Source organism: Hyla sarda, chromosome 6 (genome assembly GCF_029499605.1).
Source record: "Hyla sarda isolate aHylSar1 chromosome 6, aHylSar1.hap1, whole genome shotgun sequence".
Classification (NCBI taxonomy): Eukaryota; Metazoa; Chordata; class Amphibia; order Anura; family Hylidae; genus Hyla; species Hyla sarda.
This window is the reverse complement of record NC_079194.1, coordinates 146,419,681-146,438,826: the sequence shown is the minus strand read 5'-3', so window position 1 is coordinate 146,438,826 and position 19,146 is coordinate 146,419,681. Positions and strand designations below refer to the sequence as shown.

At 42.0% G+C, this 19,146-nt stretch overlaps 1 protein-coding gene across 2 annotated transcripts in view; it reads left to right on the top strand.

Annotated features, from left to right (window-relative positions):
* Positions 1-9,113, top strand: part of ZDHHC7 (zinc finger DHHC-type palmitoyltransferase 7) — a 28,629-nt gene extending 19,516 nt beyond the window's left edge. For both annotated transcript variants that reach the window (XM_056525491.1, XM_056525489.1), the window contains exons 5-8: positions 708-804; positions 1,663-1,744; positions 5,931-6,061; positions 7,291-9,113. In XM_056525491.1, coding sequence (XP_056381466.1) covers positions 708-804; positions 1,663-1,744; positions 5,931-6,061; positions 7,291-7,464 — 484 coding nt within the window. In that variant the 3' untranslated portion in view covers positions 7,465-9,113. The remainder of the gene's footprint in view (positions 1-707; positions 805-1,662; positions 1,745-5,930; positions 6,062-7,290) is intronic.
* The last annotated feature ends 10,033 nt before the right edge of the window (positions 9,114-19,146 follow it).

Here is a 19,146-nt window from a genome sequence, read left to right as displayed (position 1 = left end):
TAAAAGTGGTTTAGCCTTTAAAAATACATGACCTATTCTTGGGACAGACATTTAGTATTAGAATGACAGGGGGCCAACTACTTGAACCGATCAGCTGTTGAAGAGGCAGCAGGGCTGCAGTGGGTCAACACTACAATATTGTGCGCAGCCATAACTCGTAGTACAAGCCAGTCTGTAGTCTATGGAAAAATTAAAGAGTTGTATCTCCAGCACAAGCTCCACATCCTCTTCAAACAGCTGATCAGCAGGAATGCTGGGAGTCTAACTCGTACACATCTAATAATGATGGCCTTTCCTGAAGAATACACTATATCGTAAGCTGAACAGTACCTGAACAAGCTCAGAGGAGCAGTGAACTGAGGGTTAACTTGAAATCCGCATGACCACATGTGACTGCAGCTCTAGATGTGACTGGAGTGTACGTGATACAAGTTAGGATCAGTAAAGTATGTTATATGAGGAATTCATGGGAGTACTCAGTGTTGTAGCGTGACTACTGATTGCTCAGGAATAAGGTTTGTGTTGTGAATTCCTCTCCTGGGGGTAGTAGTAGTCCCCCAGTATCCGAGAAGGCATGTAAAGGCTGCATTGTGTCACCATTGTACTTACTTTAATGTTGTACATAGATTATTGGGGAGTTGCTGGATGACTAGATTGGACCCTGTTTTAACTTTCCTTGTTAACACTGGGCTTTTGTGTCCTGTCAGTATTTGTAAGAGATGTATCCGGAAGATGGATCACCACTGCCCATGGGTCAATAACTGCGTGGGAGAGAAGAACCAGCGATTCTTTGTGCTCTTCACAGTGAGTCCAAGATGAGCATCTGTGGGTGATGAGATCAAAACCAACCAGGAGCCACATGTGCGTGGAGTGTGTGTACTCCCATACAGACTAATAAGTTATCTGGCTCTTTTTGTGTCATAGGGAGATGAGATTGTGAGCTCCTGGGGTCAGGGATCGTAGGGGGTAATATATTGTGTGTGTGTGATAGAAAAATTACATAGTGAGCTCCTTGGGACAGAATGTACAGGATAAAATGGGTCCCAGTTCTTTGTAAATAATGGGTAGTCCATGCATAAAAAGGGAAACTGACAGATGGATCAGCCCCACTTACCCGAATATAGAGGTGTTAAGTGTGGGTGATCCTGAGTGAAAAAATGTATTCCTTACCCCTTATCTGTTCAGCCACTCCCGAGATATAGCACAATCCTGCAATATACAAATTAACTCCACGGCACTGGAGGCAGGTTTGCAGATCTGCACCTCTGATGCTGCCCCTGGGTCCCGTTTGCACCGCCCTATTTATCTGTATTCATAGCCTTCTCCTTTATAAGCAGGGCGGCTTGAACAGAACCCAGGGGGTGGTAGCAGAGGTGCATGCAGTCTTCAAACCCGCAACCAGTTCATATTGCAACATTGTGCTATATTTCGGGAATAGCTAAACAGATTGGGGTAAGGAATACATCATTTTACTCTGAATTATCCACACTAACCACCTGTTTATTCAGGCCGTCTGTCAATCAAGAGAAAGACTGCACTCACTTGATCCATCTGTCAGTTTCCCTTAAGGCTGGTACATGGAGCATAGGGGATGGTAACGCTGTGAGCAGTTATATGTTGTATGTATGACCCAGATGATGATTTGCACTGGTATTCCCCTAGATGTACATCGCTCTGATCTCGCTCCATGCCCTCATTCTGTGTGGCCTCCAGCTCTTCACCTGTGTCCGGGGACAGTGGACAGGTAAGCTGCTGTTCACCATTTAGTATCCAATAAAAACCTTCCATATTTCCCCCTGTAACAATAAGCCATTAACAAGCGATTATTTTTCCAGTTCATCTATTCCCTTCACATCTTTGTCATCCTTTAGCTGGTAGGCAACAGTCTAAGCATATTTGTTCTCCACTAAGCACAAGAGAGTAAAAAAAAAAAAAAATTCATTAACCTCTTAAGGACCCAGGGCGTACCTATACACCCGGTCCCGGTCTATAACGCGGGGTCACGCCGTGACCCTGCGTCAAAGCAGGTCGGTCCCGGCGGCTAATGAAAACCGGTACCCTGGGCTAATAGCGTGCGGCACCAATCGTTGTGCTATTAACCCTATTAGACGCAGCGATCAAAATTGATCGCCGCGTCTAAAGTTGAAAAAATTGCATCCAGGCGGGAGAATTCAAGCCCCGGTTACACGAATAATCCGCATGTAGTTCTATGCCGATGATCAGTGTTAGGAATCAATCTAATGCATGTTAAAGCCCCTAGAGGGGGCTATAACATAGGAGGGGAAAAAGTTACTAATGATGAATTAACCCCTTCCCTGCAGCCGAGATCCCGGGGGTCCCCAGCAGCGGGACCCCGGCGATCTGACATCTTATCCCCTATCCTTTGGAAGTACCCCTTTAAATGATACAGTAATTCCACATCACTGAATGTGCTGTTTTTTCTTTTTACTGGAAGGAAATTGAAAGTAAGAATCACCACCCTTTTCCCATTTAAAAAAAAATAAATAAATAATGATAAAAATAAACATATGTGGTATCGCCGCTTGCAGAAATGTCAGAACTATAAAAATATATTGTTAATTAAACAGCACGGCCAATAGCGTACACACAAAAAAATTCCAAACTCCAAAATACCGTATTTTTGGTCACTTTTTATAGTACAAAAAATGAATAAAAAGCGATCATAAAGTCCAATCAAAACAAAAATGGTACCCCTAAAAACTGCAGATCACTTCGCAAAAAAGGAGCCCTCATGCCGGCCCTTACGCGGAAAAAGAAAAAAGTTATAGGGGTCAGAAGATGACAATTTTAAATGTATTCATTTTCGTGCATGTAGTGATGATTTTTTTTCTAGAGTGAAGACCAAATCAAACCTATATCAGTTGGGTATCATTTTAACCATATGGATCTACAGAATAAAGATAAGGTGTCATTTTTACCGAAAAAATGCACTGTGTTGAAACCAATAATAAAAAAATTTCCGTTTTTCGCCGTAGATTTTTTTTGCTAAAATGACTAAGTCATTGCTAAGTCACTGCAAAGTAGAACTGGTGTTGCAAAAAATAAGCCATAATATGGAATTTTAAGTGCAAAATTGAAAGGGTTATGATTTTTAAAAGGTAAGGAGGAAAAAGGGCCATTGTCTAGCTTTAGATTCAATGAAAAGTTCTGCAACCTTCTACCAGTCTGTGGCCTAGATTTATTGCTGGTGTGTAGCACTGTCGGGGAATACCTTTGACATTAGGGCCTAATATGTAGGAGAAATCATCTCCCTAAGGTCTCCATTTTGTCAGAAGATAAAATAATATCATAACTAGATTATGAATTATTTATGGTCAACAACAGTATTAAAAAATATTATGACCATTATGAATTGCCAAAAATGTACAAACAATGCAATTTACCATATCTGGGCCTGACTATATTTTCCCAGATAGTTCTAGGAAGTAGTGGTAAAAGTAACTTTTGCAATATAATAAAATAATAAGAGTTATTATAAAAATTATACACAGGTTTATTGGTTATAAAAGATTAAAATAAGAATAATGTAAACACACTTGATATACATAATATAAAAAATGAATTAGACATTAATAAGTTTAGTTAGTAACATCAACATCACAGAAGTTGGTTAGTTGAGATATCATATCGGTATTACTCTGAGAACCTAACATCACATGATATCGAATAGGCATCTAATCTCTAGATATATAAAATGTTAGTAAACCTGCCCAGTTCTAACCACCACTATCTCTGGTATTAAGATACAGTTCTAATATAATAATCAGGAAGGCTTAAATTAAGTTTCCTTGTGGGAATTATTATATCATGTGGTGGAGCAGAGAAAGATCCCATAGACTATGCAATATGTGACTGCATTGATCCCCGTAAGACACGTCCCATTCATCTGCAGTAGAAGGAGGAGTGGCTTATAAACTTACTTTACCATCTACATGATATAATTCCATCCACATAAAAAATTAGGTAACTTAATCAAAAAAGAAAACTGTGTAGCTTACCGAGAGTATGAATAGTTGCACTTCTGGATGCAGAAAAGACTATAGTCATAACCAGTCATCGGAGAAGAGAAGACTATGGGAAAATACTAGGGATCGACCGCTTATCGGTATGGCCGATATTATCGGCCGAAAATCACGATTTTGGGCATTATCGGTATCGGCAATTATCTTGCCGATAATGCCCCGCCCCCACCACACCGCCACCGACCCGCCGCACCCCCGACCCACCGCACCGCGTCGCACCCCCCCACCGTGATGCTGGGTGGTATACCGGAATGGATTTTTGCCCATACCGCTATACCGGTCGGGCCCCTTCCCCACCCTCAGAGTCAATAAAAAAATTAAACTTACCCGTAATGGGGGTGGTCCGGGCCATCCATCCTTCCTTCCTGTAGTGTCCGGGGGCGTTCCTGGTGAAGAGTGAACCGGTCCGGGCTGTCCTTCTTCTCCGGCGGTCATCTTCTCCACTCCGGGCAGGCTCCGGCCTAGTACACTGCATAGACGTCACTACGCCGTGACGTCAGGTGCGTCGCTGCGCACGGGCGTCACTGCGCAGCAGCGTCTATGCAGCGTACTAGGCCGGAGCCTGCCCGGAGTGGAAAAGATGACCGCCGGAGAAGGACAGCCCGGAACGCCCCCGGACACTACAGGAACGATGGATGGATGGCCCGGACCACCCTGACAGGTAGGGGGAGAGAAGCGGGTGGCGGCGGCGGCCTATGGCCCCGCAAAAGCCACTGCAGATCATTGATTTAAAGCGCCCGCTTTAAATCAATGATCTGCAGGTGTGTCGCAGGGGGTTAAATAGCCAATAACTTATACCGGAATATCGGTATAAGTTATCGGCTATCGGCCCTAACCTGCACCGATTATCGGTATCGGCCCTAAAAAAACGATATCGGTCGATCCCTAGAAAATACTAAACTTAATAGCACTTTTCTTGATTAATAGATTGTCACAAGCCTACCAGCCTGTTGCTAAGACTTCTGAAACTTCTATGTTCACACGGCGGAATTTCCGTGCAGAATTCCGCCAGAAAATTCTACAAAAGTTATTGCATGTTGAATTGAAAAGGGATTCCGCTGTCCCATTCACATGCAAATTCTGCTTTCCGGATTCTGCAAAAATATGAGACCAATCTTTAAGTTTTGTAGAATTTCGGGTGGAATCCCATTGAACTCAATGGGGCTTTGAATTTTGGCAGAATTCTGTGTTTTGAGCACACGTAATTTCCTGCTCAAATTCCGTAAAACTGCAAAAATTTCACAGGAAGCTTTGCAGAATGGAATTTGAGCATATTAGCAGAATTTCCACCGTGTGAACATAGCCTTAGGGTGCTCTTACACAGTGCAGTTTTGAAGCCAAAACCAGGTGTAGATCGTAATAAATTAGATAAAATAAAAGTCTCAATTTGTCGCATAAATTGCTGCAGCATGTTTCTGTGTGACTTTTCAGTTTGGAAGAGTTTTTGAAATGGTTTGTGATTTATCAAGTGCGACTTTTGGGAAAAAGTCTTAAATTTGTCGCATATGACCTTTTACAGGCTAACTTAGACTAACTGCAACCAGCCCTAGAAAAACATCTAAACTGGCACCATGCTGTGGGGATTTGGTTGTGTGACAACATTTGATTAATTTGTCCCACACACGTCAAAATCTCTGCGACATAGATTCGACCATAAATGAGCCTGTTAGAAAGCTGCAGAATTATTCATATTACAATAATAAAGAACTGACAATGATTTATCATTCACATGCCAAGCTTTTCATATAACTTGGTGTTTTGTTATACTGCTCCCCCAGATCCCCTGATGTATATTGGGGTGATGCGCCCCTTCCCCTTACATCTCTGCCTCTGTATGATCTCCAGTCAGTACTGTATATAATTCTGTGTTGATATCTTGTTTTGCAGATTGCAGTTCTTTCTCCCCTCCGGTCACGGTCATTCTCATGATCTTCCTGTGCCTGGAAGGTCTCCTCTTTCTTACATTCACCGCTGTAATGTTCGGCACCCAAATTCACTCAATATGCAATGATGAAACGGTAAGTAGTCTCTTCTGTAACCTTTATGTAGAAGGATCTAGTTTTATTAAAAAGAGCACAGCGACTGCCCACATTAAGTAGTCAGTCCTCACCGGGAGCTGCAACCTCTGATACATTCTTTCCAAGACTCAGCTGCTGCCTACAATGTATTAACACTCCTCTCTAAACTTGTCATCCTCATGTATCAGGAAGTGTCAAATTTTAACCGCACCCCTGTAGCTACTTTAGTATCTCTCTTGATTGTATTTTATTAATCCCAAACAAACAGTGTTTTCAGTAAAAGCATTGTATACATGACAATAACATGTAAGACAATAATGAAACCAAAATGGAAAAGTATAGTAGCAAAGATAAACAAAAATAGAATAAAATATAGGGATAACAACAGTCAGTTATAATAAAGATGCACAAATCTTTAGGTAAAGGAAATAGACTAAATGTTACTTGTTAGTTAGCTAAGTCAAACTTAAAGGGAAACTGACAGCAGGATCGACCACACTAAACTGAATATATTGATATATGTTCAGGGAATGTATCTATGTATAATTTGGGAATTTGGAGACAATCAATGAAGACACCCTTATAACTCTCAGCAGTGGTTGTAAACCAGCTTTCTTGGAGTCCTAAATCACAACTTTACAGTAACTCGTTACACTACACTTCTCTGTGTCACCAAGTGTACGGAAGAGATTAAACGATATTAAAGGGGTAATCCACCCCTAGATATCTTATCTATCGAGGTCAGATCGCCGGGGTCCCGCTGCTGGGGACCCCCGGGATCTCGGCTGCGGCACCCCGCTATCATTACTGCACAGAGCAGACTCTCTCCGTGCATAATGACCAGCGATACAGGGGCCGGAGCATCGTTAAGTCACAGCTCCGCCCCATGATATCACGACCCGCCCCCTTAATGCAAGTCTATGGGAGGGGGCGTGATGGCCACCACGCCCCCTCCCATAGACTTGTATTGAGGGGGGGGGCGTTATGTCAGGAGGGGGCGGAGCTGTGACGTAACGATGCTCCGGCCCCTGTATTGCCCATCATTACGCACAGAGCGAGTCTGCTCTGTGCAGTAATGATAGCGGTGTGCTGCAGCCGAGATCCCGGGGGTCCCCAGCAGCGGGACCCCGGCGATCTGACATCTTATCCCCTATCCTTTGGAAGTACCCCTTTAAATGATACAGTAATTCCACATCACTGAATGTGCTGTTTTTTCTTTTTACTGGAAGGAAATTGAGCGACTAAAGAGCGAGAAGCCCACTTGGGAGCGGAGAATGCGCTGGGACGGGATGAAGTCTGTCTTCGGAGGGCAGCCATCATTCCTGTGGATTAATCCTTTTGCTGGCCTCCAAATAAGACGTTTCCTGAGAGCGCGGAAAGGAGGCACGGAATTTTCAGTCTGAAGTTCTCCTCTTTTTACCAGAATGATCTAAATTCCTTTATAATGTATGTATCAGATGGTGTCGGAATTGTCTGCACAAGTTCAGATCTCGCTGAAAAGGAAGATCCAATGACCAAAAAGACACAAACGGAACTTACAATAGACTTTTACATTTTTTTTAATGGAGTGAAGACACTTTAGAGAGATAAGTGGCGTCTTGCATGTTGCGTGTACAGTGGCAAGGAAGACGCAGGATCTGAAGGGGTCTTTTATTCGCTACAGGGTCCTGATTGTTTCTTTTTTAGCTCATGTCTAAAGATTTTTTTATTGGAATGAGATTTGTTTTAAAGATGTTATTGCTGGATAAAGGAACGAGACCAGAGGTTTCCCCGGTCTTATCTACATCCTGAGCCAGTTGGACTTCGAGGTGTCAGCATGCTGGTCCTGCCATACTTGTGTGCATGGAGCTGTTGGTTCTGGGCATCGCACTGCATTAATCTCAGCTCGGTCCTACTTTCTGCATCATCCATTCCTCGCTGCTATCATCTCCATTTACCTCTCCGTCCCTTCTTCAACCTTTCCCTTACCTGCTTTTAGAATTGCAGTTGCCATATTTATCTTATTGACCTAGAATACAGAAAATATTGGCTCCTAGCAGTAAATTATGTGGAGTCCAGCTATTGTCTTGTCATTCAGACAACTCTCAGCTCCACCTCAAATGTCATTTTACTGCTTAAATCTACATGTATTATTCCGTATGTTTGTAAATGTTTATCTTGTACTGATTCTATGGAACACCAGTCACATCCACAGAGCTAAATAATGTTTCTGCTAGATCATGTCTTAGACTTAAGTCACATCCAGAACTGCAGTCATTCTGTTATATGAGACTAATAGAACAAATAGACCAAATAATGGTTAAGGCATTAAAGGGGTACTCCTGTGGAAATTTTTTTATTTATCAGAACAGATTTGTAAATTACTTCTATAAAAAAAAAATCTTAATCCTTCCAGTACTTATTAGCTGCTGAATACTACAGAGGAAATTATTTTCTTTTTGGAACACAGAGCTGTCTGCTGACATCATGCCCACAGTGCTCTCTGCTGACATCTCTGTTCATTTTAAGAACTGTCCAGAGTAGGAGAAAATCCCCATAGCAAACATATGCTGCTTTGGTCAGTTCTTAAAATGGACAGAGATGTCAGCAGAGAGCTCTGTGTTCCAAAAAGAAAATAATTTCCTCTGTAGTATTCAGCAGCTAATAAGTACTGGAAGGATTAAGATTTTTTAATAGAAGTAATTTACAAATCTTGAAAAAAGTTTTCCACCGGAGTACCCTTTTAAGTCTACATTTACCAAAGGATTGCATAAACAAGAGAATGGGCTCGCAAGATGCCATATATGATGGAAAATGTATAGACCAAATCATAATGGGGACCCATGGCCTCTTCAGGGAAAAAAATAAAATTGTCGCCATCAAATTCATAACCCATGTCTGTGGAGCCACCGCTGGCATTTCCATATATATCTTTCTAGCTCCCAAGTCTCCGAAACCCCTCCGAATCCACTAACTGCTATTTGGTGCACAGATATATTTTCCATCATGTACTGTGTCTTGAGCGTTAGGTATTTTCTTGTGGGCGTGCAAAATGTCTTTATAGTCCGGTCACCCTCGGAGCGGCATCCACAATGTATTATTCTTCAGCCATATATAGATCACTGCAGTGATTTTTCTTATAGTCCAGTCACGTTCAGAGCTGCATTTTGATAGATCATGTATTATTATTTTTTGCAGTCACAGTTCTTTTATATCATGTCCTTATGTCCTTAAATAATGCTTTTGCTCCTGTCACTAGAGATGAGCGAATTTACAGTGATTCGATTCATCACGAACTTCTCGGCTCAGCAGTTGCTAACTTTAGCCTGCATAAATTAGTTCAGCTTTCAGGTGCTTCGGTGGGCTGGAAATGGTGGGTACCGTTCTGGGAGACTCTCCTATGACTGCCCCTTTTCCAGTCCACCGGAGCACCTTAAAGCTGAACTAATTTATGCAGGCTAAAGTCAGCAACTGCCGAGCCGAGAAGTTTGTGATTAATTGAATTACTGTAACTTCACTCATCTCTACCTGTCAATTTTGGAGCTGCAATCCTATTTCAGCTAGCTTGACACTACCACTGAAACATCACAGGTAATGCATTGCACTATAACAGAACACTAAAACTCTCATAATGTAGTGGCTAGGTTTACAGTAGCTAGCACAATACTGTACAGAGTATGCTCTATGCCAGTGATATCCAAACTGTGGCCCTCCAAATGTTGCAAAACTACAACTCCCAGCATGCCCGGACAGCCGTTGGCCGTCCGGGCATGCTGGGAGTTGTAGTTTTGCAACATCTGGAGGGCCACAGTTTGCACACCACTGCTCTATGGCAACACTGATCAAGCAGAGGGTGACTGAGACATTAAAGTGTACCTGTCATCAACAAAAACTTTTTATATAATGTAGATAATACTATATATTGTAATATACGTTGGTTAAAAAATATGTATATTTTTGTCCCTGCAGCTATTGCCTGTGTGTCTCTATGAGGAGTCCAAATACAGGAAGTGAGGACAGGACAAGCAGGGCTCTGTACACTGAGGACAAGCAGGGCTCTGTACACTGAGGACAAGCAGGGCTCTGTACACTGAGGCTCTATGACATGCCCCCGTCTCACACAGCAGGTTGTTTGACAAGCCAGGAGCCTGCACAGAGCCCTGCTTGTCCCGCCCTCACTTCCTGTTTTTGGACACCTCATAGAGACACACAGGCAATAGCTGCAGGGATAGCATTTTTTCACGCAAAAATATACAAATTTTTTAACCAATGTATATTACAAATATACATATAATGTTAATATCTAAAGTATATAAAAAGTTTTTGTTGACGACAGGTACACTTTAAGCCCTACCGCCTGAGAGCCAACAAGAAAGAAGCAGAGCTGAAAGCAGCTGTGGATGTGACTAGAGTAAAATGTATGATGCCATTCAATTCTCTGCTATCTAGAAGTGGAGCAATAGGATGTGACTATTAATTGTATTGTGCTGCCTGGTATCCTAAGGTCTAAGCTGCCTCTCAGACGCTGGCGAGGACGTGCGGCTTTCTGTGGAGCTGCTGCCGTTTCTCCTGCTTTCATGGACAACATTCATATATAAGACACTAATTCCCAGCATGAGCAAAATATATTGTCCTTGGCCTAGAATTTGTCACTGTTTCCTTTCATTGTCCTCCTCCTCATTGTAAATCATTCATCTCGTGCTCTATCCATCCTGGAATCGCCGTTGTCTGATTTCTCTGATGTATCAGGTATGAAGCTGTGGATGATGGGAGTTCTCTTATGCACTGATTTGTGAAATAAAGTATTGAACTCGTTTCCTCTCTGTAGATTGCTGTCACTCCATCTGTCATGCATAAGGATGTAGACGTTATTCTGGTGGGTGGGTGGGTGACAATGAGAATACTAAATCTGCATTAAAATCTGCACCACAGATAAATGTCGGTCAGGAAAATTTCTGTCATGTGTAGGTGAGGTTTTAAAATTCCCATCTACTTTGCTGGTCAGGGATATGTGAGGGGTCCTTGTATTAATGATTGGTATGGGGGTCCTGTTGTTTGATGCTGGCTCGTATTATTCTGCAACAGGGGCCTCACATTTATTGGCTTCCCACCTTGTAGTAGTCACAGACGACCTTGTCTAGTCTATTATGTGCCCAGTCCAGTTTTTATATGCAGGAATACTTTTAGGGTGCGTTCACACACTATTGCCAGCAGCGAGTTTCCTGCTGCGAGTTACGCTACCATTGATTTAAATGAGTCTGGGGACTGTCCGCAAATCTGACACTATTGCGCACTGTCTGTGGACCCATTCAAATCAATTGCAGTGTAACTCTCAGCAGGTTTCCTTCAGCGTGAAACCTGCTACTAGTAATAGCGTGTGAACGCACCCTTAGGCTAGGTTTCCACTTTTTTTGCAAAAACGTCAATAAAAACTCGCATTCTGCCACATGGTGTTTTTTCTGTGAAGAAACGCTGCGTACAGATGTTAGCTGCAGGTCAATAGGGAACTGCAAAATGCCATATCCACTTGGCGTTTATCAGTTTGGCATTTTATTAATCTTTTTGCCGTTTTATTTTTTTGATTTTTTTTATTTTTATGTTTTGCAATTTTGGGCTCCCTGGAAGTTTTGGACAAACGACCTCATGTTGAGACTTTGACGTTTATTCGGGAAAATCTTGGTGTTTTTTCTCCTATAGAAGTTTATGGGAGTAAAAAAAAGCCATGTGGGTTTTAACATTGGCGTTTTTGCAGGTGGTTTTTATTCTTTATTTCTATTTTTTCTTTAGTGATCCAAAAAAGAGATGGAGTTAGCCTTCTTTTTTTGAAATATTGTGGGGTACCATTAAAAAAAAAAAAAAAAGATACAGTGGAATGGAAAAAATTCTAGAGAATGAAATTTATATATTTTTTAGGACAAAATTTTTATTCATTTTCAATCGGGCCAGTTTATGTGAGCGGGCAGGGCATAAAACTGTAGCCGGAAATATAAAAAAAATGGATAAAGGGGCCATGTAATTGTAAAAATAATACAGTATATTTTTTGAATTTTGTGAAACTTTTTATTAATGTATTTTAATAATGCGCTTAATAAAGTGTGTTTTATTTTCAGTACTTTTAAACTTTATTCTCTCTATTTTGGACATTATTTTGGTGCTACTACTACCAGCATGGAACAGACTGTTCCATGCTTGGAGCTGTAGTACCTGCACTAAGGACAAATCGCCCCGGGTGTCACTCCTGACACCCGTTGCAATCCTTTTATATTCCTGAAATGTGGAGCGCGGCCCTCTGTAGAGCTCGCATCTCAGCTATGAACTCCCGGTCGGCCAGTGATGTGAATAGAAATTCATATCACTGATTCATATTTGCCACTCAGAGCAGTGATTGGCCGGATGGTGCCAGTCTGTTCCATGCTGGGAGTAGTAGTAGTACCAAAATAATGTTGAAACTAGAGAGAATAAAGTTAGAAAGTAGTAAAAATAAAACCTATTAAAATACATTAATAAAAAGTTTCACAAAATGAATTTAAAAAATATATATTTTTTACAATTACATGGCCCCTACATTTTTAATGTTGCCGGCAAAATTTTTAAGTCCCTGTCCGCTTACATAAATTTGTTCCTGATTTGAAAATTAATTTAAAAAATTTGGTTCTAAAAACGCAGGGAAAATCAGTGGCAATTTTTCTGGTGTTTTTTCAGGTTACAAAATAAAAGTGGAAACCTAGCCTCGTATAAGTCTCCTGGTTTTCATCATGGTGTAATAAGACATTCTGCAACAATCTTTGTTTAAAAATCTCAGCTTCTCTTAGTAAGTAGAAATGGTCTCTCTTATACACAGTTGCAAAAAAATTGTCTAAGCATAATACTTCTCCCAGCTGAGGGTTTGTTATAGTGTATTAAAGGGGTACCCCGGCACTAAGACATCTTATATAAGACATCTTATAAGATGCCTGATCGTGGGGGTCCCACGATATGATTAGTTATAATCAGTCCCCGGAGCATGTTTGCTCCGGGTCTGATTACTGGCGATCACGGGGGGCCGGAGCTGTCACGCCCCATCCCATGGGCTTGCATTGAGGGGGCGGAGTGTGATGTCACACGGGGCGGGGCTGTGACGTCCTTTAATGCAGGTAAGCACTGTCAGGTCAGGAGAGAGATGTGTGCTCCTTTTTTAGGCTCTAGATTGAATATGGTCTCAAACCTACATAGCATAAAACAAGACTAGACAGGCAGAAGATACACCAAGGTTATCACAGTGGAGCATATCAAAAGTCTCTAATGAGGCACAAAGGGGAAGATTTATCGTTGAGGCTTTGTGCAGTCGTTCCGCCTGCCTTTTTTTTTTTTTTTTTGCAGTGTTTTTGGCTTACTTGCACCAAATTTATGAAAAAAGTGCGCACAGCCTTTGATACATATTTAGGCAAATTTAAAATATTGCTGTAGGTTGTAAATTTTCTATGGCAAGGCGTTTGTGCTTTTTTTTTGGAATATTTACACACTTTTTTTTTTCCAGCCTTTCTCAAAAAGGCGCACATGGTAAATATTAGAGATGAGCGAACTTACAGTAAATTCGATTCGTCACGAACTTCTCAGCTCGGCAGTTGATGACTTTTCCTGCATAAATTAGTTCAGCTTTCCGGTGCTCCGGTGGGCTGGAAAAGGTGGATACATTCCTAGGAAAGAGTTTCCTAGGACTGTATCCACCTTTTCCAGCCCACCGGAGCACCGGAAAGCTGAACTAATTTATGCAGAAAAAGTGAGCAACCGCCGAGCCGAGAAGTACGTGACGAATCAAATTTACTGTAAGTTCGCTCATCTCTAGTAAATATCTTCCATTGCAATGTCAATAATTTTATGTATTTCACAGTCAGTTTTGCAGAAAGTCTATTTTGAAATTGCACAATTTTTTTGCACAAAACTTTTGCCCCAAATTACAGCCCAAAAAAATGGAAGGAAAGCAATGAGAAATCTGCCACAAAGCTTGTATGAGACACATAAATCTGGTATGTACACCATTTTTTTTTATACAAAAGTATCCACAATCCTAATGCTTTTATCTTTGTAGATCTCCCCTAATGTGTATTAGAAAGTTGCAGAACCTTTTTATTACTATTATCTTATACTGATGAAACATTTACATGAAGGTTATGAATCGGTGGAGTTAAAGGAGTACTCCGTTCCCTTGCTTTCAGAGCTCCGCTCCCCAGCGTCCGGAAGTTATTGTTCCGAACGATGTGTGTGTGCGGGCTTCCGTGTTCAGGGCCACCCCTCATGACGTCACGGCCGTCGCGCCCCCTTCCCATAGACTTTCGTTGAGGGGGCTCTGAACACGGAAGCCCGCACACACATCGTTCGGAACAATAACTTCCGGACGCTGGGGAGCAGAGCTCCGATAGCAAGGGAATGGAGTACTCCTTTATAGCTACAGAGGGTTTATTTTATTTTGTACATTTTTCAATCAGGGAGCAACAGGCACAAGAGCTCACACTCGCACAGAAAATCGAAAAGTCCAGTGTCCTCCCAAGAATCTGCTTTCCAGACTACAATTCCCATCCTCTTTCTAACAAACTTCTACTATTGCTGGCAGTGTATAAGCATGCTGGGATATGTAGCTGGATTACAGAGGCTTCTCCATGGCTACCTGACTGACGGGGATTAAGAGATTTGACAACAGGAAAGGTTTACTTGTCCTTGTCCTCCACAGGTTTACGTGACAGAAGACAGATTTAGGTTGTGTGTTTAAGCTCCTGGTGCCGCAGACAACCTATGCCTCATGGATGTGTCCCAGGGTGCTGTGACGTATAGTGTTTTTGTAAGACCTGAAAACTGGTGGAAAATGCTTGCATATTGCTGAAATATTGTAGAATGACACATTCTGATAGACTTTAATTTCTTAATATTTTACCGTTCTGGATGTAAGTTTTCCCATTTGTCTTAGACGGGTACTCTGGTGGGAAGAAAATGTCTTCAAATCAGTTGGTGCCAGAAAGCTAAACAGATTTGTAAATTGCTTCTATTTAAAAATCTTAATTCTTCCACTACTTATCAGCTGCTGTATACTACAGAGGAAGTTATGTTGTTCTTTCCTGTCTGACCACAGTGCTCTCTGCTGACACCTCTCTATCTGTCAGGAACTGTCCAGAGTAGAAGCAAATCCAATTAGCAAACCTCTCCTGCTCTGGACAGTTCCAGACACTGACAGAGGTGTCAGCAGAGAGCAATGTGGTCAGACTGGAAAGAAGTACACAACTTCCTCTGTAGCAAACAGCAGCTGATAAGTACTGGAAGGATTAAGATTTTTATATAGGAGTAATTTACAAATCTGTTTAGCTTTCTGGCACCAGTTAATTTGAAAACTTTTGTTTTCCACCAGAGTATCCCTTTAACCTTAGGTCTCATTCCAGGTAAATCATCAGTGGTGAGGACTAGAACAGACACTGTCCATGATGGGAGCAGTAGTAGGAGGGACAGCTACTGCCGGCCCAGCTGGCTCTATGAAAAATTCTGAGCCACACAGCATAATTCGAAAAACCATGCCGAGAGCATTCAGGGCTTCCGGCGGGCTATTTGAATATGAAGTGTAGAGATAGAGATATATATATATATATATAGATAGATAGATAGATAGATAGATAGATAGATGGATAGATGGATAGATGGATAGATAGATCTATATATATATATATATATATATATATATATATATATATATATATATATCTCACTGGGGAGCGGTGCAGGTGCTTAATGACATGATAGCATCGGGTCTAAGAATTGAGACCTGATGCGATCAATCCCGCAGCCCCTGTACTACCCCCAAAATGGAACAGACTCTGTTACATGATTGGAGTAGTAGTGCAAGCGCTAACATAGTCTCCCCAACCATCCGCAGGCTCCTGCAGCCGTGAGAACTACTACTTCTATAATGGAAAAAGTATTTTCCATTATGGGAGTAGTAGTAGACCCAAGTGGCTGCTGAGTAAAATGTAAAAAAAAAATAAAAAAAGTACAGAACTGTGCACAAAACCATTAGAGATGAGCGAACTTACAGTAAATTCGATTCGTTACGAACTTCTCGGCTCGGCAGTTGATGACTTTCCCTGCATAAATGAGTTCAGCTTTCAGGTGCTCCGGTGGGCTGGAAAAGGTGGATACATTCCTAGGAAAGAGTCTCCTAGGACTGTATCCACCTTTTCCAGCCCACCGGAGCACCTGAAAGCTGAACTCATTTATGCAGGATAAGTCATCAACTGCCGAGCCGAGAAGTTTGTGACGAATCGAATTTACTGTAAGTTCGCTCATCTCTAAAAACCATGGTGGACTACAGTTTTGTGCACAGAAAAAAAAAACTTACACAACCGGATACATCTAGTTGTGTAAGTTTTAGTATGGTAGGTCAATATATATGTTTTTCTATACGGTTGCATACCATTTTCAAATTAAAAACGTATATACTGCAACCGTATAGCAAAATCGTGATGTGAATGAATGCACCCTAATGAGAAGAGACCAGAGCCTGAGCTGCAGCCAACAATACGGCCAAGGGTGAGTGTGAGATACAATCTGCTGCAGGGTGTATCTAACAGTCCTCCATTGTGACTTGATATTTCTGTGTTGGGAGTTCTCTTTGTCTCTTTGCATCCTTTTCCCAAAATGGTAACAGATGGTGTGTAAGGGTATGTACAATACGGTGTTGTTTTGTTTTAGGTTTTTTTTTAAGGTCAGTCAGTGTCCCAATTTCCTTCCTGTTTTGGGGACAGGTTCAGTGCTGTGAGCTCCTTTGGCCAATACACCCAAATAATTTCTAGTACTGATTATATATTTTATCATATAACATACATTATCCTATGCATTCACATCACGTTTGGGGTATACGGCAGGGAGAATTCCAAGACTGGCTGCAGCTATATCCCTGTTGGACCCATCCCCAACCCCATTCATGGCTTTAGCTTAGAGTTCGAGTCAGGGTAGGTATAGTGACATAAGTGCCAAGACAAATAGCAGTGCAAGTGGGGGAACTGTCCACAGCTTCCCTATAGCGCAGTGGTCTCCAAAGTGCGTCCCTCCAGATGTTGCAAAACGACAACTCCCAGCAGGCCCAGACAGCCAACGGCTGTCTGGGCTTGCTGGGAGTTGTCGTTTTGCAACATCTGGAGGGCCACACTTTGGAGACCACTTCTATACAAGAATCAGAATGGGGCTGATTGAACTGCATTATGGACTCCTAAAAGGAATATCCATAATACGAGGTCATAGAACGTCCTGTATACTTATAACCTGCAATTATGTGCAGTCATATATTAATATTAACCGATTATTATCTACATTATAGGAGAGACCATAAAACAGGAAATATCCACACCCCAGTGATGATGGAAGTAATCTGCACAGAACAGATACTATTATTATCTGCTCAGTCAGCCTGTCCATCACAATAGGTGGCAGTATTATAGTAGTTATATTCTTGTAATGGGGGCGGCAGGAGTGGTTCATTCTTGTACAGTAGTAGTGATATACTTGTACTTATGGGGCAGTAATGTAGCAATTGTATTCTCGTATATAGGGTGAAGTATTATTGTAGTTATATTCTAGTACATAGGGGGGCAGTATTATGGTATTTGTTTCCTTGTACAGTGGGACAAAAAAGTATTTAGTCAGCCATCAATTGTGCACGTTCTCCCACTTAAAAAGATGTGAGAGGCCTGTAATTTTCATCATAGGTATACCTCAACTATGAGAGACATAATGAGAAAAAAATCCATAAAATCACATTGTCTGATTTTTAAAGAATTTATTTGCAAAATATGGTGGGAAAATAAGTATTTGGTCACATACAAGCAAGCAAGATTTCAGGCTCTCCTTCTTTAAAGGGGTACTCAGGCCCTAAGACATCTTATCCCCTATCCAAAGGATAGGGGATAAGATGTCTGATCGCGGGGGGTCCAGCCGCTGGGGACTCCGTCAATCTCTCATTCCGGACCCACCTTTGTGAGCTCTCCGCAGAGCCAGAGGCTCAGAGTGTGAAGCGTTATGACCACGGGGCTGGAGTATTGTGATATCCCAACTCCGCCCCTGTGTGACATCACGCCCCACCCTCTCAATGCAAGTCTATGGGGGCAGAGTCGTGATTGCAACGCTTCACACTCTGAGCCTCCAGCGCTGCGGATAGCTCACAATGGTGGGTGCGGAATGAGAGAGACCCCCACAATCAGACATCTTATCCCCTATCCTTTGGATAGGGGATAAGATGTCTTAGGGCTGGAGTACCCCTTTAAGAGTCTCCTCTGTCCTCCACTGGTTACCTGTATTAATGGCACCTGTTTGAACTTGTTATCAGTATAAAAGACACTTGTCCGCAACCTCAAACAGTCACACTCCAAACTGCACTATGGCCAAGACCAAAGAGCTGTCATAGGACACCAGAAACAAAATTGTAGACCTGGACCAGGCTCGGAAGACTGAATCTGCAATAGGCAAGCAGCTTGGTGTGAAGAAATCAACTGTGAGAGCAATTATTAGAAAATGGAAGCCATACAAGACCACTTATAATCTCCCTCGATCTGGGGCTCCACGCAATGTCTCACCCCGTGGTGTCAAAATGATCACAAGAACAGTGAGCAAAAATACCAGAACCACACGGGTGGACCTAGTGAATGACCTACAGAGAGCTGGGACCAAAGTAACAAAGGCTACCATCAGTAACACACTATGCCGCCGGGGACTCAAATCATGCAGTGTCAGACGTGTCCCCCTGCTTAAGCCAGTACATGTCCGGGCCCATCTGAACTTTGCGAGAGAGCATTTGGATGATCCAGGATTGAGAGAATGTCATGGTCAGATGAAACCAAAGTAGAACTTTTTGGTAAAAACTCAACTTGTCGTGTTTGGAGGAAAAAGGAATGCTGAGTTGCATCCAAAGAACACCTTACCTACTGTGAAGCATGGGGGTGGAAACATCATGTTTTGGGGCTGTTTTACTGCAAAGGGACCAGGACAACTGATCTGTGTAAAGGAAAGAATGAATGGGGCCATGTATCGTGAGATTTTGAGTGAAAACCTCCTTCCATTAGCAAGGGCATTGAAGATGAAACATGGGCATTGAA